The sequence below is a fragment of the Rhinatrema bivittatum genome, chromosome 2 (assembly GCF_901001135.1).
Source record: "Rhinatrema bivittatum chromosome 2, aRhiBiv1.1, whole genome shotgun sequence".
NCBI classification, from domain to species: domain Eukaryota; kingdom Metazoa; phylum Chordata; class Amphibia; order Gymnophiona; family Rhinatrematidae; genus Rhinatrema; species Rhinatrema bivittatum.
Window position 1 is genome coordinate 424,025,908 of NC_042616.1, and position 21,464 is coordinate 424,047,371.

At 44.8% G+C, this 21,464-nt stretch overlaps 1 protein-coding gene across 3 annotated transcripts in view; it reads left to right on the forward strand.

Moving 5' to 3' along the window:
- SGSM3 (small G protein signaling modulator 3) overlaps positions 1 to 21,464 on the forward strand; it is a 201,299-nt gene that overhangs the window by 163,525 nt on the left and 16,310 nt on the right. For all 3 annotated transcript variants that reach the window (XM_029590233.1, XM_029590235.1, XM_029590234.1), the window contains 4 exons: positions 3,347 to 3,417; positions 9,579 to 9,627; positions 9,737 to 9,822; positions 11,909 to 12,031. In XM_029590233.1, coding sequence (XP_029446093.1) covers positions 3,347 to 3,417; positions 9,579 to 9,627; positions 9,737 to 9,822; positions 11,909 to 12,031 — 329 coding nt within the window. The remainder of the gene's footprint in view (positions 1 to 3,346; positions 3,418 to 9,578; positions 9,628 to 9,736; positions 9,823 to 11,908; positions 12,032 to 21,464) is intronic.

Below are 21,464 nucleotides of genomic sequence, written 5' to 3' on the forward strand. Positions count from 1 at the left end.
CTTCAACGGCAGGGGAGAAGAAAAACTGATACTTCACGCATATCCAGCATAGCTCCCTGCTTCAACGGCAGGGGAGAAGAAAAACTGATACTTCACTCATATCAAGCATAGCTCTCTGCTTCAACGGCAGGGGAGAAAAAAAACTGATACTTCACGCATATCCAGCATAGCTCTCTGCTTCAACGGCAGGGGAGAAAAAAAACTGATACTTCACGCATATCCAGCATAGCTCTCTGCTTCAACGGCAGGGGAGAAGAAAAACAACCAATAAGGGCTGAATAACATAGTCTGGGTAAAACAAATAAGCATGGGTGTAGCTTGCTTATTGCGGCGGTTACTACCCCTACTACCCCAACTAATCAAGCTTGATATTTCACTTGGATGCAGCTCCATCACTGCTCTGTACATTAATGGTGGGGGTGGAAGGGAAATAGAACCAAAGAGCTAAGAGAAACAGATGAGTATGAGAAAAAAATGTGTGAAGCTTGCTGGGCAGACTGGATGGGCCGTTTGGTCTTCTTCTGCCATCATTTCTATGTTTCTTTGTTTCTATAAACGGAGTAAGTAGGACCTGTAAGACACTGTGCATCTTCCTGAGGTTTTTTTGGTTTGTTTTTTTTTTGGGGGGGGGGGGGGGGGGTGTTAATGGGAAATTTAATCCTCTTGATACATTTTCAGAATGGCTGGTAATTCCCCTGGGTTTAATATGTGCTGACAAGCGTCTTATTAAAGTCTAATATTTAGACATTTTTGGCGACCAAGAAGGGACATAATAGCTGCGGCTATTGTTTTTTGGTGACGTGTTCAATTGGATTCTGGTGGACAGAAATCAATTATACACTACGTTCTCGGACATTTAATGTTTCTTATGGCAGGGTTTTGCCATGTTATACTAGAACTCTGTTTCAGCCAAAAAAGTCAAGAATAAGCTTTAATTATGTAATCTGAAGGTCTCATTTTCCCAAAGCTGGCTAGCTTTGAGTTTAAAAAAAAAATGTACCCAGGGAGAGCAATTGTATATATTATATACAAATGATAGCAATGTTTTTTGTGTGTGTTTATAACATGGCTTGCTCTATGCATTCATGAGTCACATAGCTGGCACAACCCGCTGTGCACTTGCACAGGGTGGTGGCCTGGTGGCCACCTGCAACAAAAGACAAGAGGAAGCCATGGGGCCTGGCGGACCCCAATCCCACTGGCTGTCGAAGTTTAGAAGAGGCTGCAGCACCCCAACAGTTCTCAACCCAAAAGCCTCAGAAAAGAAGAGAATGTGGTGGTCCAGTTGTTCCCAATGCACCGGGCAGCTGAACAAAGGAAGAGGACATGGTGAACCAACAGTTCCCAACCTGCTGGCTGCCAAAATGTAAAAGAGGCCACTGCGGATGAGATGAAGAGGAGAGCCCAGAGCTGCTGGGGACCAAAGAAGAGAGAGAGAGGCCCCAGTGTGTGTGAGCATGTATGTGTGAATAAGAGAGAGGGGGTATGTGTGTGTATGTATATATAGAGAAAGAGGAGAAAGTTTGTGCACCAACCCACTAATCAATGACAATCTCAGGGTGACAGGAAATGAAAAGTTTCCAGATATTACGAGCTGGGGAGTTTTTAAAATCATTTTTCATTATTAGATGTTTCATGTGTATGATGTTTTGAAATAGTTTACTGGGAAACTAAAAAAAAAAGTATGAGTTTTTTCATTTTTGGATGTTCTGATGTCAGCTGTTTTGAAATATCTTTTTATTAGTATGGTTATACTATTTTGATGTTTTATATTTCTTGATTTTGATTGTTTTATGGGGAATGTAATGGTTTTTTTCCATTGTTCCACTGCATACAGAGTCCAGGTTTTTGCAATTTCCAGTTCAATTTTTGTCTGCACATTTCTTTCTTTATTCAGTATTTGGTGAGGGTCTTTCTGTGTTCTGCATGTGTGACCAAGGTGAGGGATTCTGCTAGTGTGTAATTTCTGTGTAGGGTTCTCCAGCAGTTTAGCTTGCTCTATTTTCCTACTAGGGGGTGATTTGGGATTGTAGGGCCAGGTGTAATATTTGTAGATTCCCTTTTTCATAGGTAGGATTGTTTGTGTGCTGTTTTGTATGGAAGGTTTACCATATCGTAATGTAATTCATTTTACTCCTGGCATTTTGAGGACCAAGCCCACAGCACCACATGTTACAATAGGCCTAATATCATATGTGTTCCAAGTGTGTTGTCTGCATTTTTTTTGCAGGATTTTCTGGTTGGCACTACAGCAGTGCATGTAACTATAATGTACATATTGTTGTGATTTTTTTTTTTACTTTAGAAGACTGTACTTTGAATATCCTTTTTCATGTAAAACCTATTATAAATGTATGATTTTTAATTGTGTGTGGAGAGGGCCATTGGTGGGCAGGGAGGGGCAAGGGCACTGGCCCTGATGTAAAATATCCTGGGACCCAATTCAAAGTTCTGAATGAAACATAATTTACATTGTTTGGGGGGTTTTTTGGTCACTTTTTCTTTATTGATTTTTTCTTATAAATTACATGTTGATAACAAATGGATTTTGTTGGCTAATTTGAATTTTTCTGGTGCATAATTAATTCCCTTGTATAGGACATACTTGTTAGCCCTGAAGCTTTGTATTGGGGTTGAAATATTTAGTGGTTTAAAAATTCAAAGAATGTGCTTTTAGGTATATTTTGAGAGTAGATTACTCCAGTTTTCTATTGACATAGTCCACCTGATAATCACTCTCAGCACAAATGAACTGCTTGCCCACTATTGGCACTACAGGGAAGAAATGACCCAAATTTGCCCACCTGAAATCTGGTCACTCCACCTGTAAGCAATGTTCAGATATTCAAGTTAGTGTTAGGGAAAAAAAAGTCTTCCACAAATGGCTCCATTAGAGTCCAGGGGGTTTAGGAGTGGTGGGGAGGGGAGGGGCAGAAAAACAGGAAGCCTGGGCCCTGGTGAGTCATTAAAGATTATAAAGTCACAATTGAAGCAAGACATTTTAACCCTTAACAGCAGTAAGCAGGTTGCTGTTTCTTTCCTCCCTTTCCCCTCCCCCCAACCCTCACTGATGCTTTTGTTTTTCCCTTATTTTTCGTTTTGAAGTAGAATTGGTGCAGTCCCTGCAAGTCACAGAGTTTGAATGCCGGTGCCTGGCAGCAGACACCAACTCCCTGTGAAAGACCTCTTAAACCCGTTAATGAATACGAGCAAGCAATTTCTTCCAATAAAAAGTGTTGCATGATTAGATTGTAGGCCATCAGCAACCACAGAGAAGACCTGTGCATAGTTTTTCTTCCATATTGATTTGCCCCTTCAGCAGTTTCTTTTTTGTATTTTCTTGCAGGCGGCAGGGCGGGAAGTGGAGCGTGACTTTGATTCGGTCTATTCTCGACTTGTGCTTTGCAAGACGTACAGGTGAGGACAGTGGCCAGCCTTGCTGTTCTGGTTTACAGAACAAACTCTTGACCTCACAGTCCATTACACCCAACGTGGGGGTGCAGCTTTGAAATTCAGCTTGCATTGTGGCTATTGAAAAGAGAGAGAGAGAGCTTTGTGCTCCAGACTGCATAGCGCGTGTCACTATTGCAGGTCGCTTCTGATGGCTGCATATCTCACTTTTTATGACTGGGATGAAAAAGGACAAATGCAGTTGCTGACCGTGTGATGCACCGTACTGTTCTATATTCATTTCTGCACATAATTGGCTATTTCAGAATTGACCCGGGTTCTTGAAGTATGTTAAAATACATTCATAATCCACTTTCACATCTACGTTTACGCACACTGAGCAAACATATTCTGGAGAGACGGAGTCAGCACTTATGCGCAAGTGTTTTAATGTTAAAAAGTATGCATGTAGGTGTGCCCGCATAACTTCCACCCTTTGAACAGGAGGTGTAACTTTATACAGACGAATGTGTGCACATGCATGGCCAATTACCTGAGGATTTTCAAAACCAGCTTATGTGGTAAAGTCTGCTTATACAACATCCCCTCTCGGCGGGCACTGCAGTCTGGCAGTCTTTGTGCCAGACTGCAGTGCCCGCCAAGAGGGGGCACTGCAGTCTGGCACAAAGGCTTTCCCTTTTAACAAGTCTGGATAAAGCTTGTGGTCAGGGAGTGGGACACTCCAGAAACAGGCCTGAAGGTGGGCTGGGCGATGGCAAAGTTGTATCCGTTGCCTGAGGACACACTCAAGTTGTTGGCGCTCCCTAAGATGGACGTGTTGGTGTCTGAAGTCACTAAGAAGACCACCATCTCTGTGGCTGGTTCAGCGGCGCTGAAAGCTATGCAGGACAGGAAGTTGGAGATTCACCTCAAGAAAATTTTGAGGTGTCTGCCCTTGGCATTTGTGCTGCTGTATGCAGTAGTTTCATGCAGAGGACCAGTTTACACTGGATGTAGCAGTTACAGGTTACTAGGACACTATCTCCATCTGAGGCTAAGCAAGCAGGCTGCCTGGAGGCAGCAGAATCTTATGTTGTGGATGCCTTATATAATCTCATCAGAACTTCATCCAGGATTATGATGTCTGCGGTGTCTGCCAGGAGGCTCCTCTATTGAGGACCTGGTCAGCAGATATTTGGCCAAAGTCTCAGTTGGGAGCCTTACCGTTCAAGGGAAAGCTTCTATTTGGAGAAAACTTAGAGGACCTCGTGAAGCATCTTGGAGAGACCAAGGAACATAGGCTGCCAGAAGATAAGCCAAAAGGGAACGGGTTCCTTTGCCAGGCATTCCCGGTTTTAGTCAAGCAAATGGTTTTGTCTGAGTAGGCCCTCAACAGGAGCTCAGAGGCAAGGTGCCAGGAGGCAGCAATCCTGGAATCAACCCTTTTGAGGGGGCATAAAATCAGGCAGAGGTCTCGGCCAGGGTTCTGGCAGAGCAAAGCCCTCTTCCTCATATTGGAGGACGCCTGACTCTGTTTTACGAGGAGTGGACCAAAACCACAACAGACCAGAGGGTACTCGGTGTGTTAAGAGACGGCTATGTGTTAGAATTCTCTCGCCTGCTTTGGGACTTGTTTATGGTTTCCCACTGCGCCCCTGGCTGCAAGAGAAAGGTGGTTCAAGAAACCATGGATCGGTTACAAGAATTGGGAGCCGAGGTTTCCATTCCTGTGGGGGAACAAAGGACAGGAAGGTATTCCATTTGTTTAGTGATCCCAAAGAAGGAAGGGTTCTTCTGTCCAATTTTAGATTTGAAGAAGGTGAATGTGGCTCTCTGGTTCCTCACTTCCAAATGGAGACTGTGCGTTCGATGATTACAGTAATGCACAAAGGAGAGTTCCTGGTTTCTGTAGACTTGACTGAAGCATATTTGCACATTCCAATCTACCCAGATCGCCAGCGGTTTCTGTGCTTCGTGGTCCTTGGGGAAATTTTTTCAGTTTTGTGCCCTTCCGTTCGGTCTGGCCACAGAGCCACAAACATTTACCAAGATAATGGTGGTTGTGGCAACAACGCTCAGGAAGAAGGGCATCTTGATTCATCCATATCTGGACGACTGGCTCATTCAAGCAAAGTCAAAAGCCCTTGGTGCTCAGGCGGTAACTCATGTCTTGTAGCAGTTGCGGTCTCTGGGCTGGGCAGGAATCTGACAGTCATCTCACTCCGTCTCAGATTCTGGAGTTCTTGAGAGCATGTTTTGACACCAGGATAGGGAAGGGTTTCCTTACAGATGGTCATATTTTTAAGCTGCAGAAGCGCAGCAATTCCCAGAGTCTGGGATTACCTTCAAGTGTTGGGCTGTATGGCCTCGATGTTGGAGTTGGTACCTTAGGCCTTTGCACATATGAGGCCTCTGCTGCGGTCCCTCCTGTCACTTTGGGATCCTTTGTCGGAGCAGTTTCACCTTCCATTGTTGCTCAAGAAGCATGCCAGGTCCAGTTTTTCTTGGTGGCTTGGCCAGGAACATCTATGGTGCGGAGTGGACTTGGAGGTTCCAGACTGGGTGGTAGTTACCATCGACGCCTGTCTCTCCAGCTGGGGGACAGTGTGCTAGAATCAGTCTGCCCAGGGGCAATGGTCCACGGAAGAGAAGTCCTGGTCTATCATTTGGAGACAAGGGCAGTGCGGTATGCGTTACTTGCTTTTCTGCCTCTCTTGAGCAGCCGCTCAGTGCGCATCTTGTCAGACAATGTGACCATGGTGGCTTACATCAACCGACAAGAGGGAACTAGGAGTAGGGCGGTAGCCCAGGAAGCTCAGGAGTTGTTTCTCTGGCTATGCTCCCAGCGTATCACATTACTGGAGTGGACAATGTACAAGCGGATTTTCTCAGTCGGCAGAAACTGGATCCCGGGGAGTGGGAGCTGTCAGAAGAGGCTGGCTCTGATAAGTTATCGGTGGGGTATTCCCCGCCTGAATCTGATGGTGTCGTGTAAGAACGCCAAGGCGCTCCGGTTTTTCAGTCGCAGAAGAGAGCATGGAGCAGAGGGTTTAGATGCTCTGGTTATACCTTGGCCCCAGGGAATTCTCCTTTACGTGTTCCCTCCGTGGCTTCTGGTGAGGAAGCTGATACGGCGAATAGAAAATCACCCCAGGTAAGTGATTCTGGTGGTGCCAGAGAGGCCAAGGCGTCCTTGGTTCGCAGATCTGGTCAGCCTGGCATTCGACAGTCCACTGCGGCTCGCTCATTTGCCGAACCCCCTTCAGCAGGGTCCAGTATTTTCAGATCAGGTGGATCACTTTTGTCTCACAGCTTGGCTTTTGAGAGGTGGCATTTGAGAGAAAAAGAATATCTGTAGGATGTCATTACCACCTTGTTGCAGGCTAGAAAGACTTCCACTTCTTTAACATACGTAAGAGTCTGGAAAGTCTGTGTCCTGGTGCACCAGTCAAGGAGTAATCTCAACTCAGGCCTTGATAGCTCACATCTTGGCTTTTCTACAGGATGGTTTGATGAAAGGTTTGGCTTATAGCTCTCTTAAGCTTCAGGTTGCGGCTTTGGGTTGTCTTCGAGGCAAAGTGCATGGAGTGTCGGCTGCTCATCCGAATGTGATTCGCTTCTTTCGTGGGGCAAAACATCTGCATCCTCCATTGTGGAGGATATGTGCCTCATAGAACCTAAATCTAGTCCTTAGAGGGATGTGTGGGACTCATTTTGGACCTTTAAGAAAGGCAACGGTGAAAGAGCTCACGTTGAAGGTGGTGTTTCTGGTGGCCATTTGTTCCACCCATAGAATTTCGGAACTTTAAGCACAGTCATGTAGAGAGCCTTTCCTGAAGATCTCTGATTCCAGAATCTCTTTGAGGATGGTGCCTTCTTTTCTCCTGAAAGTTGTGTCAGCATTTTATTTGAACCAGACCATGGAACTTAAGAACATAAGAACATGCCATACTGGGTCAGACCAAGGGTCCATCAAGCCCAGCATCCTGTTTCCAACAGTGGCCAATCCAGGCCATAAGAACCTGGCAAGTACCCAACTTCCAGTTTTTCTGGATTTGGATGCATCGGCTTCGCATGCTAAAGACCTATGATGCTTGGATATGAAGCGGGCTTTGTTGCATTACCTCAAAATTACTAATAACTTCAGAGTGTCTGACCATCTTTTTGTGCTGTGGAATGGTCCTAGGAAGGAGCAGAAGGCTTCAAAGTCTACGATAGCACGATGGTTGAAGGAAGCAAAAAGCTCTGCTTATATCTGTAAAGGGCATCCTGTCCCGGTGGGATTGCAAGCTCATTCAGTTCGGTCTCAGGCGACATATTGGGCCGAATGCCAACTGGTGTCGCTGCAGGAAATTTGTCGGGCGGATACTTGGAAGTCGTTACACACTTTCACCAGACATCCTTGGATGTCTAGGCTTCAGAGGCCATGGGCTTTGAGAATGTTCTTCGAGCGGGACTCTCACCAGTCCCACCCTAATTAGGGAAGCTTGGATACATGCCAGGAGTCTGAACTGATCCAGGTATGAACAGGAAAGGAAAATTGGTTCTTACCTGCTAATTTTTGTTCCTGGAATACCACGAATCAGTTCAGAGTCCCGCCCCGTGTGGGGGAGAGTCCGCTCATTCTTCTGTCATAGATCTGTTGTATATAGGCTGCAGAAGTATTTCAGATTTTGTTTGTTCTCCTAGTTGGGAGTTATGAAGTGAAGAGTTTTCTTTCAAGGCCGAGGTTTTATCCTCTTTCCCCTTGCTCATTTGTGGGAAGTTGTTTTGCATGTTTATTAGGATTGTTGTAGGAATAATCTTGGCTTGGGTACAGGTCAATACTGAGTGACTGCAGGTGGTATTCTGGGTTATATGCCAGTGAAACTTACTCTGTCTCCATCTGCTAGAAGGGGAGGCATAATCCCAGGAGTCTGACGGATCCGTGGTATTCCAGGAACGAAAATTAGCAGGTAAGAACCAATTTTCCTTTGTGAGAGGCAGCACTGGAATTGTAAGCTTAATGTAAGCTTATGTTTCCAGCGCCGTCTCTTACAGCAGCACTGGAGGCACTGCAAGTTCTCAGCAATGCCCGAAAAGGTATTTGAGGAGGAGGTGATGGGTGGAAGGGGTGCAGTCGCCATGATGTTTTGAATCCTTGTGGATGGGAGGGAAGGGGAGGTAGGCTGATAATATAATTTTATAATTCACCGGGACGGGAGTCTTCCTGTATTTTACGGTGTTTAGGGGTGAGCAGAGTACTGCCCAGTAGGGCCTTTATAAGTTATTTTGGGAGGGGGAAGGAAGGGATTGTACCGCTGGCCCATTTATGTATTTAGATTTTTCTTTAATAACAGCACTGCTTAGCCAGATATCTTTAAAAGATATCAGTTAAGTAGCATGTTATCTGGCCTTATGTGGCTGGACAATTAAATCCTACCCAGCTATATTCAAACATAGCTGGTTAGATTTTTGTTAGCCAGCTAAAGGTTGCCGGATACATTTAGGCTACTATATTCAGTGGGATATATATATGGGACAAGTTATCCAGATAACTGTCTACTGAACGGGTTATTGAATATTGGCCTCTAAGTGCTTCGATTCTATGTCTCCCCATAGCTTCCCATTCAATCTCCTGCAACACACTTCTTTTTTTTTTTTTTTTGCCACACACCACCTTACTACATATCACCTGCCTAAACTACAGTGGTCAAGTGACTTCTTAAGTTCCTCGGCACCCCTGAAGTTTCAAGCCCCTAGCCAAAGCAGGTTCGGAGTTATAAGGGGAAGACACGCATGCAGTTACGCAAACCCACTACACACACAGATCTCATAAGCTTCTCTTCAGATAGAGCAGAGGCTAAAAACCCAATCAACTTTTTCTTTCTTTTAACACACATGGACATTATGAAAGAAAAAAAATGTGCCAAAATGAAAAATAACATTAATATAAAAAGCAAGTCGTCAAGGAGAAGTCTTGGATATCACCATTGGTGTAGTGCAAGTGGTTCATTGAGGTAGCTTGTATCTCAGCATATTCAGCTTTCAACAAAGTTGTGAGGATGGAATGGATTAGAAAGATGTGCATTTTAGGTCCTGATGGTAACCCAAGGCTTTTCACTCCTTAGTGCCTGCCTGGTAGGATTGGGACTGTGCAGCAGGGGCCGGTGCTTGCTGAGTGACTGATTCTGGCTATGTTTATCTAGGTTGGACGAGGATGGAAAAGTGTTGACTCCAGAGGAGCTGCTGTATCGGGTGAGTAAAGTCTCTGCTGCTTGTGTAGCATGACGGAAGTATGAGACATACTGCCTAAAAGGACCTTGCTAACCTGTGCATCCCTCCTCCATCATGCTCTCTGGGACAGGCGGTGCAGTCCGTGAATGTCAGTCATGACTCTGCGCATGCACAAATGGACGTGAAACTGCGGTCGCTCATCTGTGTTGGACTGAAGTGAGTATGAACCATGGCTGTACCAATTACAATGTCTGGGTCAATTCCTGTTCCCTGATAGGATCCTGGGTTAGCTCTTCCCCTTTGACTTTTTCCCTGCTGTGGCTGAGAGAGACTCAGTCAGTTTGTAGATTTAGCTCATGCCTTTTCATTGGCAGCTCAAGGTGGGTTGCCTTCAGGTACTGTGGGCTCACAGTCGAAGTTTGTACAGGAAACAATGGAGGGTGAAGTGACTTGCCCAAAGTCAGAAGGAGTGGCAGCGGGATTTGAACCCTGGTTTCCCTGATTCATAGCTTGTGGCTCTATCACTAGACTACTACTCCTCTTAGGGGTTGCTGTTTTCAGTGCTGCTCTCCAGTTGACCATTAGAGGTCACCCTCTGCATTTCTAAGAGCCTGAGCCAAGGATTGAACCTAGTCTTCTGCTATGCATCTAAGCTCATTTAACCTTCCCTCACCACTGGCAAAAAGTCCTTGTAAGAACATAAGAAGTGCCATGCTAGGTTAGACCAAGGTCCATCGAGCCCAGAATCCTGTCTGACAGTGGCCTGTCTGGGTCACAAGTATCCGGCAGATCTATTTCTTGTATCTCACTCCCAGTGATAAACGCTGGCTTTCCCAAGTCTACCTGGCTAATAACTGTTTATGGACTTTTCCTTCAGGAAGTAGTCCAACCCTCTTTTGAACCCCACTATGAGGCTGATGCAATACAGTGCGCCTAGCCGAGTACACTGTATAACCTGCAGTTGGAAGCGGGTTGTATAGGCACTAACTAATCCCCTTATTCAATAAAGGGATTAGAGCCTCTACAATACACGTCCAACGTGGAGTGAATCTAATAGCGTTCATCACATGCAAAATGTATGTGAATGAGGCTATTAGATATTCACTTCCAATGGAAAAAAAAAATGTACATTTAGGACATACATTCAGCGATCAGAAATTAACGCCTGCCTGGAGCAAGCGTTAATAGCTGAGCGCTCTTAAAACCAGTACAGAAAAGGAGAAAAAACTGCTTTTCTGTAACACAAAATTATACAATTTCATAACTTAATATTCAAAATCATGTTGATTTTGAATATTAAGTTATGAAATTGTATAATTTTTGGTGTTACATTTATTAATTTACTTTTTAATTACTTATTTATGTTTTCAATGTTTTTATGAATTGATGGTATATTTATTTTTTATTTTGAAGATATGATGGTCAGTTATCCAGGCTTTCTTTCTGAAAATGGTGCAGCATATAAACGGGACTAAATAAAATATGTTGCCCTGAGGGGCTATATTGCCCTCCTCAACTGGGTCAGAGGGTCCAGTTCAGTGACAGAACTGGACCCGCATCGCGAATGAATCAAATGTGCATAATTCTAAAGTTCATTTGGCTGAAGAAAAAAAAATAACCATTTTGCACATTGTACGGAAAGTTGAACAACTCTGAGGAAAACATACTTCTTTAGAAATAGTGATTGGGCCTAAATAAGAAAATGTAGGAAGGCATGTAAAAACAGCTTTTATCTCAGCAGAAGGGAGATTTAACAATTTATCTTATACAGATTTTAGGAACATTCTTTTAGACCTAGAATCCCACATCTTAGCAGCATATTTGCAAATAGCAATGCCTGTCAGGCCATGAACTACAGATTGAGGATGGCACACTCCAGAAGAGTAGCGAGGCCAAAGAAAGAAAGCTGCTCTCAGCACATCCAGGGCTGCATTTCAGAAACTGGAGTTTTAGACTTCTCTGGCATCAGACAGTTGTCACTACATTCATTGGTCAAGAGAACTGTGAGCAGAAGGAAGAAGTTAGAATTACAGAAACCAGTTCCCCTAGAGAAGACCAAAATTGTAACCAGCAAACTGAGTGGGATTTCCTGGAAGCAAGTCGAAGGCAGCTCAAGCATTTTACTGTTAGGAAATGACATATTTCTAGAGATAGCAGCTTTAAGATAAGCTATAAGGCCCATTACCGTTTAATTAGCTTACCACCTTCCCTCCCATCTAATCAGCAGACTGTCTTGACTATAGAATCCTGTTTCATGCGATAACTCCCTGTGCTGCCTTTCTTCCTCTCATTCTTCGCACAGTGAGCAGGTGATGCACTTGTGGTTGGAAGTCCTCTGTTCCAGTTTGCAGACAGTGGAGAAGTGGTACCAGCCCTGGTCCTTCTTACGGAGTCCTGGCTGGGTCCAGATTAAGTGCGAACTTAGGTGAGTTCAGTTACCGGTGTCCCCTCTCCCTCCCCCCACCCTGTACTGCAGCTCATTCTCTGCCGCACCACCTGGTATGTGAGTGCTTTGCTCTTTGGTAACCAGCTATAGTCTAGTAAAACAGCAGTTCCACTTAGCTGCATTTATTTTCAGTATCGTGAGTTGGTTCAGTAACGACTGAAAGAGGAGAGTGTTTCCTGTGGGTACAGGTATGTCTGGCAGGCTATGCATTCCTTGTGCCAGCTTGAACGGTGCAGCAAGTTGTTGGTAGTGGGATACCATTTAGAAAGGCCATTGGAACATGCTTTGAGTGAAAGGCATGTAATAAATACTGCTACTAATAATTAGGAACTAGAAAGCCAGGTGTTTTAGCAACAGGCACATTAATACTGGTAGCTATTTAGGTTACTATAATGCTGTGCTTTTATCTATTGAACCACCTTACAGTGCCATATTTGTTAATTGTTCTACCTCACAATAATCTTACCCTAAAGTACCTCTTTATACTCTACCTGATTTAATCACATTGGTGTTTTTATTAGTGTGATTAATAAGATGCCTTTATTTGAGACATTAAGAGACCACTGCAGTAATGCAGGATGCATTCTGTCTCTGGTGCGTGGCTCTGACAGGAGCAGTGATACAGCCTTTGATTCACATGAATCCGTGCAGTAACGTGGGTCACCTGGATTACTTTTGCTGTCCTTTTCTGCACCTGGTTGGCCTAGGTGTCTGACTAGGCGGCCATCAGCGACTGTCCATGTTGCCAATAGAATCTTATAGGTCAATGATTGTGCTACACTCTCGTCTGGGGAGTGGGATTGTTTCCAGAATCGAATCGATCCAGTTGAACAGTGCGCTCTCCCAAGGATGAGAGGTCCGATTATTGGCTTTCGAGAGAAGCCCTCAGAGATTTCCTCTCAATGCCTTATTTTCTGCTCAAGGAAGGGGTTGGCTTTCACACTCCATCCTCCCTGTTGGCTTAGCCTTTGAGTGGCTGCCTCTCTTTGTTTTTGCACGGGATCCAAAGGCTATCCATCAGGGGCTCTTGCTCCACCATTGCTCTACTGTGCAAAGGAAATGCCTTGTGGTGGGCGATGTTACCTGGATTGGGTCTCCTCATAGAGTAGAGGATTCCCTCTCCTGGAAATCCGCTCCCCAGTAGCGGATGAGGATTCCTCTCATGTGGGTGGAGTGCCTCTATGAATACTTGCTGAGCGCAACGTGCATAGTTTCGCTTTGTGCCGCTCCTACTCATTGGGGTTGAGTTTGGGTGGCACTCAACCTCTGAGGGGAGGTTTCTCCTCCCTCTGTTTCTTGACTGACAGCTTGCCATATCTAGGGCGGCTTGGGGCAGGGTTAGAGAATCTCACAAAAGCAGCTCCCCACCCATATTGTAGTCACTTAAGGGTTCTTATCAGAGGCGTAGCAAGGGTCTCTGGCACCTTGAGGCCAATACATTTGTGTTGCCTCCCCAGTGCCCCCTCCAAATCCTCCTTGTAGAAATGCTTAAGGACAAGAATAATAGAAACCCCAGAAAAGGAATGAACATAAGATCCAAAGTTGCCATACTGGGTCAGATCAAAGTCCATCAAGCCCAGCATCCTGTGTCCAAAAGTGGCCAATCCAGGATACAAGTACCTGGCAAGTACCCAAACATTGAGGTCCATATTCAAAAGGATTTAGCTGGCTAACTCAGATTTTAATCAAAAAAGTCAAAAAGGAACCAAAGAAGGTTCACTCACTGTGAAAAACACTTGTGTATATACTATTGCAAAGCTTTTATATTTTTTGAATATTTTTAAATTTTATGCACCTACACAAACTGTGGAATTCTCTTTATTAAAGATAATGAACAAAAAATGTTTGTAGAAGAAGCAATTCTGATTGGCCACATTAGGATACAATTCATTGCATAAAACAAGAACCTGCTCAGCCCATGTTCAGTTGACATCCAGATTGCCATCAGTGAGGACTGCTATCAGCAAAGTCTCCCAACCATGCAGTAGACATACCAGGAAATCGGAGCTGGGCACCGCGTCAAGAAGGCAAGCGACTAAAGCAACGGAGAAGCCTCTTCAGACATTTAAGGAAAGCAACTTAAGGAAAGTAATATTTATATATTTAAAATTTTGATTTTGTTTTCAACAGCGGGTCTAAACATCACTCGCCGGAACATCCCCTGAGGAAGGACGCACTTGCGTCCGAAACATGTACATGTTGGGACATGTGAGATCTGATACACAGTAATAAAAATAGTTAGTTCTCAACAAGAGAAGGATCAGAGATCATGGTTGACAGAATATCAACGGTGGTGCCGTGGTATTTGAAAACAACAAAGAAAAATCTGTATCCAGTTGAGTATATTTTGCACTGGATGTCATTGGGTGATTTTAAACACAATAGAAATTTTTCGAAGTTTTTTACAATATTTGAATAGAAAATAACAAAAAAAGGAGGAGGTTGGCGGTTCTATGATTATAACATGCCAAATGAGGCAGGGTTGCCTACACGATTATATGAGACCCTTCCAACCCTTCTACAAACATTTTTTGTTCATTATATTTAATAAGGAGAATTCCACAGTTTGTGTAGGTGCATAAAATTTAAAAATATTCAAAAAATATAAAAGCTTTGCAATAGTATATACACAAGTGTTTTTCACAGTGAGTGAACCTTCTTTGGTTCCTTTTTGATTATTTTACACTGTGTATGTGGCATTGATATATTTAGATAACTCAGATGTTAGCCATCTAAATGAATATTTGGAAGCATCCAGCTAAATTCTAGCTGGCTTTTAAGTTAGGCAACTAGAATTTAGCCGGATAAGTTAGGGATGTTCCAGGGACGTTACTGGGAGGAGTTGTTAGCCAGCTAAGTTAACTGGCCAAATCTGATATGCAGTTAGCCAGATAACTTAGCCAGCAAAGTCTCATCAGGTCAAATTGCTATCCTAAAGTTAGCCAGCTAACCAATTAAGGGAGTCATTTATCAAAATGAGTTAGGGCAATAAATACCGCATCGCGAAATGCATATGCAAATTTGAAATTTTCATTCAAGTGGGAGGAGTTTGGGTGGAGTAAATGGAAATGAGGGATGGTTAATGTTGCGTGCGATAACGTAACGCACGTTATCATGGGATATAACTACACCTTTTTCCTCAGGCTTTGCCTATGATAGCTGTGTGTTACAGCCGAAACAGGATTTATTGCAAATCTTGTTTCAGAGGGAGAGAAGGAGGGGAGGAGAGAGAGAGAGAGAGAGCCTCTGTGGAGGCCTGCTGATTTTTTGAACTTTTTATACCACAGTAAGATGGGGCATTATGAACTTGGAGTGAGGTTTGTGGGGTGAGTTGGGTTTTAGGGGGCAGTTTAACTTACACATGTTACGATTCTGCTTGTGGGAATTAGCCCACAAGTAGCCTCTTGCCTCTTTCTTGGCCAGCCAGCCAGCCCCGTTGCCATCTGCCATCCCTGCGGTCTGGAGACAACCCACAGCTTGTTCCTGCACAGCGAGCCTTGCTGTCGTACTTCCATGCGGCCCGGAGGCCGCCCACGCCTTCCTTCTCGCATGGCAAGCCATGCCGCCATGCTCCGTGGCAGGAGCTGCCACTGTCTTTCCTTCACCTCGCGGCCAGGAGGCCGCAAACATCATTTCCTTGCGACCAGGAGTCTGCTAACGCTGAGCCCCGTGCGGCGGGGTGCTGTTCCCGCTATTCTCACCTTCTCGCAGCAGGGAGTGCTGCCTCCAGCTTCCTCTTCTGGCAGCTGAGAGGCCGCCTGGAGCTCCTCTTCATGGCCTGGAGGCCGTCCTGAAGCCTTCTTCCATTGCGGCAGGGAGCCGCAGACGCCGGGCCTGCTTTCTCCTTCCTCCTTAGCATGGCCGCTCTCCAGGGTCCTGCCTCCTACCTCCTTAGGCGCGAGGCCCACCTCCTCTCTGGATTTAAAGGGCCAGTTCTTCTGGCTCCTCCTCATGATGTCATCCTGGGTGTTCCTCTTCAGCCCTACAAAAGGGCTCAGTCTTCAGTTCCTCTTCGCCTTCGCAAGGAGTCATGGAGTCGGACTGCTCCTGGATCCTCCATTCCAGTTCTTCGGTCCAGGAGTTCCTGATGTCCAGCTCCGCTTCTTCAAGGCACTCTGTTCTTTGTGGGAATTCCCTTGTCTTCCTTTGTGGTTCCTGATCCTTCGTCTCATCTTCGTTCCATGTTTGGTCTCTCGCCGTTTCCTAAGCCCTTGTCTTCAGATGTCTTCGTCGTCCGACCCTCCTGATGTCTTCACCTTCATATCTTCCTGAAGTCCTCATCTTCTGATGTCCTGTCCTTCCTGAATTCCGTCACACTATTGTTCTGCATCTCAGAGCCTCCTCGATGCTCTTCGTTGGGTGACCTGGGGGTCTGAAGTCCAGATGTTCTCCAGTTCACTTGACACCTCCGTGATGCTCTTGACTGAGTGCCCTGGGGGTTAAAGTCCAGATGTCCTGATGTGCCAGACGTCTTCGTGTCAAGTTGTCTTCGTCTTCAGAATCCTTTTGACATTCTCGTCTTCAGTCCTTTTCTCTGTAAAGCGTTCAGATCCTTTTGGCTCCTACGTCAAGTAGCCTTCAGACTCTTTGGCTCCCTCATCAGGGTAGCCTTCCTTTCAGATATCCTGGTTCCGGATTTTACCTCCTAGTGGACCGTCCTCTTCAACTTCGGTCGACTTTCTGATTTGTTCTCCACATTGGGTCTAAAGCCATCGCTTCTTCAGGTTGGCCTGCACCAATTACGCCTGGTCCCCGAAGCCTCAGTTCAGGATGGGTGCTGCTATGAGTCATGGCCAGATACCTTCATACTGAGTTTTAACTCTTCTGTCATCTTTCCTCTCAGCAAGTGTCTTCATCAGTGTCCCTGATGTTCTTCTCTTCAGCCTTGTCTCATCCTTATCCAGTATCGTCGGACCTTGTCTTCAAGTCCTCTTCTGATCCTTGTCTTCAAGAATTGTCCGAGCGTCGTCTTTAGTCTTCAAGTCTCATCTTGTTCCAGTTCCATCGTCTGCCCTCGACCTCTGTCTGTCCTGGCGCATTTGCCGTTCTCGTACGGCAGGTCCGAAAGGGCTATCGAGTGGCTGAAGGGCTACCCCAGAGACCAGCATTGCGTTGTTGGGTTTCTACTGATGCATCAGGTTCGGCGGAGGTGCGAGTCCCTGGTCTTCTGCCTGTCTGCCAATGCTGGGATACTTCTCACCTGCCTCAGTGCTTCTAAGGAGCTCCTCTCTGCAGTCGAGTCGTGGTCCAAGGGCACACCACTCTCCCCGAAAGCGGGATCGCTCCCTAGCGCTCCCCCAACAGCACAGTCATATGTATGCCCAGCACAGTTACCATCAGTGAAGTTTAAATGTGATTTGAAGAGATGAAAGAAGAGTAGATTTGTACCATGTTCTCTCTACCTAGCTTGATTTGCAGCTAAGTAGGTAGTACATCGAGCTAGGTAGAGAGAACATGATGTAAATCTACTCTTCTTTCACCTTTCATCCCTCCAAATCACATTAAATCTTCACAGATGGTAACCGTGCTGTTGGTATGTATGACTGTGCATGTTAAACTGCCCCCTAAAACCCAACTCACCCCCACAAACCTCACCCTAAGTTATTAGTGCCCCTCTTACAGTGGTATAAAAAGTTAACTGTTCAGAGAGCCTCTACAGAGGTGATCTCTCTCTCTCTCTCTCTCCCCCTCTCCCCAAAATGCAATAAAAGTCTATCTGGTCTCTCTCTCTCTCTCTCTCTCCCCCTCTCCCCAAAATGCAATAAAAGTCTATCTGGTCAGTAACGCAGCATGCAATGGACTTTTCGGCTTGTGATGTGATAAATTTAACTCGTGTTGTGAAAAAATAACTATGGGATGCAGTACCAGAAAAATTAGCCTAACCATGCCCCCTTTTTTATCGTGGGTGCTATTTTTGCTATATTTATCACAAAATGACGAATCTAGGCCTAAGATAGCTGGGTATATTCAATAGTGTGGCTGCACTATTGAATATGCCTCTAAACTTAGTCAGATAAGTTTATCCAGCTAACTTTGTTATCCGGATTGTGTCTGAATATGGACCTCTAAATAGATCCCATGCTACTAATGCCAGTAATAAGCAGTGGCTATTTCCTAAGTCAGCCTAATACCAGTTTATGGTCTTTTCCTCCTGGAACTTGTCCAAACCTTTTTTAAACCTAGGTAAGCTAACTGCCTTATCTACATCCTCTGGCAATGAGTTCCAGAGCTTATTTATGCATTGAGTGAAAAAGAATTTTCTTCGTTTTATTTAAATGTTCTACTTGCTAAATTTAGGGTATGCCCCCTAGTCATTGTATTTATCTGAAAGAGTAAATCGATTTACATTAACCCCTTCTAGTGCTCTCATGATTTTGTCGACCTCTATCATATCCCCCCGCCCCCCAGCCATCTCTTCTCCAAGCTGAACAGCCCTAACCTCTTCAGCCTTTCCTAATAGGGGAGCTGTTCCATCCTCTTTATCATTTTGGTTGCCCTTCTCTGTACCTTCTCCATTGCAACTATATCTTTTTTGAGATGCGGCGACCAGAATTGTACACAGTATTCAGGGTGCGGTCTCACCATGGAGCGATACAGAGGCATTATGACATTTTCCGTTTTATTCACCATTCCCTTTCTAATAATTCCCAACATTCTGTTTGCTTTTTTGACTGCCGCAGCACACTGAGCCGACGATTTCAATGTGTTATCCACTATGACGCCTAGATCTTTTTACTGAGTAGTAACTCCTAACATGAAACCTAACATCATTTGGGGGAGGGTTCCCCTTTATGCATCTCCTTGCACTTGTCCACATTAAATGTCATCTGCCATTTGGATGCCCAATTTTCCAGTCTTCCTGCAATTTATCTCTAGCCGCCTGTGATTTAACTACTCTGAATAATTTTGTATCGTCCGCAAATTTAATCCTATCACTTGTCATTCCCCTTTCCAGATCATTTATAAATATATTAAAAAGTGCCGGTCCAGTGTGTTACATTTGCTCTATTGTGTTCACTATGACTGCTGTTGTAACTGGTCATCACCCGAATAAACATTACTATACAAAAAAAAAAAAGTGCCGGTCCAAGTACAGATCCCTGAGGCACTCCACTGTTTATTTCCCTCCACTGAGAAAACTGACCATTTAATCATACTCTCGGTTTCCTGTCTTTAAACTAGTTTGCAATCCACAAAAGTACATTGCTTCCTGTCCCATAACTTTTTAATTTTTTAGAAGCCTCTCATGGGGTATTTTGTCTATGGGGTTAAAGCTTCCCTGCCTGCAGACAGGCAACCAACATTGCTCCTCTCTCCTTGGTACTGCAAGCAAACAAAAACATTCTCTGATAAAAATAAATACATAAATAAATAAGACCAAGAGTCAAGAAATTTGATGTAAAATGTATAAATTCTTCCAGAATTTCCAATTTTTCCCACTTTTGACCATCTGGAGAAAAAAGATTTAAAAAAACATTCCAAATGTGTTCTTTTTTCCCAGACCTGCACACATCATGGCAGCCTCATTATAGCACACTGCCTGCCCCCTCTCCAAATACAGAATAACTGATTGAACTGGAAATCCCCAAAAGCAGACTCTGCCTGCAGTATAACACCAGGGAAGTAATACAGAAATATTCAGATACACGTTTTGCAAAAATGACACAGAGAAAATCTAATTCTCCCACTTCCCATCTCAGAGAAACAGAAGCAATAGCAGTCTTAGTCTCCTACCCTCCCAGGCCCCAGCAGTCTTGCTCCCCAGCCCCCTCTCCTCTCCCAGTCCCTGGCACTCTTGCCCCCCCCCAGCCTTCTACCAGTCCTCCCAGTCCCTAGCAGTGGTGCTCCCGTGCCTCTCTGCCCTCCCAACCCTTCCAGCCAGACTCATATGCAATACAATAAGCAAAAAAACAGAAATATCACCATTCCTCATAAAACAAAATCAAGAAATATAAATCCATCATGATAGAAACCATACTAATAAAAAACAATCTTTCAAAAACAGATGATGAACAGAGCATCTAATCAATAATAAGGATAAAAACAAATTTAAACATTTCCCAAAAATCAATTAAATATTCAAAACAGCAGATATCAAATAACATCCAATAATTAAAACTAATAAGGGTAAAAATTGTTTCCCTTGCCATACCTGGGAATTTTTTATTTTCAGTCACCCTAAGATTGTCCTGGATTAGTGGAGTGGATGTGGGTTTGAAGGGGGAAGGGGAGCAGGAGAAGAGGGAACATAAACTTTCTCTTCTCTCTTTCTTACTGACATGTTCATTTACACACATGCACTCTTCTACCCTCAGACCCTCGTTCTCACTTCCCCTTCCTCCCTTTCCTTCCCTTTCACTCAGCCCAGTTACTCAACACCCTTTTCTTCACTCACCTCGCTTCTCTCCTAGTCATTCACCCCGCCTGCCCCCTCACTCTTCCCTCCTCTGTCACTCATCACCCTCCCTCCCCACTGTCACTCACTACCTCACCCCTTCCCTCCCATCTGCCACAACCTGCCATATGACATCTGTCTCCCAGTGGGCCTAGACTTCTTTCTGTTGGCCAGATGTGGGAAACCCACCGGCAGGTCATCATTTGGACCACCGCAAGCATTTAGTGCATAGCTTCTTCTCTCTCATACAAACATGCTCTTAAACACACAAACTCCTCCTCTCTCATACGCATACATGCTCTGACATGCTCAGACTCTCTCATACACGTTCTCACATAAAACGCTCCTCCCTCTCTCATGTGCATAGGCTGTTCCACACACTTGCACTCCCTCTCTCTCACACACATGCTCCCTCTCTCTTGCGTACACATGTTCACAGAAATGCCTCTCTCCCTCATATGCCCAGGCTCTTATACACATGCAAGCTCCCTCTCCCTCATACACACATGTTCTCATACATACACACAAGCTCCCTCTTTCTCATATGCATAGGCTCTCACACATATGCACACTCCCTCTCTCTTATACATACATGCTCTCACATGTATGCTCCCTCTCTCTCATACATACAGGCACACCTCGGTCAGGCCACCACTCACAGAATGTTTTCCAAGGATATAGTGGTGGAACAGTTGACCAAGTATGGAATCCTAGTACACCTGTATTTGGATGTCTGGCTGATTTGAGTCAAGTCTCTGGAAGAGAACCGCATAGTTGCAGGAGCTCGGTTGGGTGTTGTACCTAGCCAAGAGCAGTCTTCAGCCATCTCAGTTGTTGGTGTATCTGGGTGTTCAGTTCGACATGAGGCAGGACAAAGTTTTCCTACCAGAAGTTCGGATTCAGAAGTTGATGTCACAGATGTGTCTTTTGGTGAACGCTATATGCCCGACAGTATGGTCTTATCTGCAGGTACTCTGTTTAATGGCAGCAACCCTGGAAGTGGTGCAGTAGGCGAGA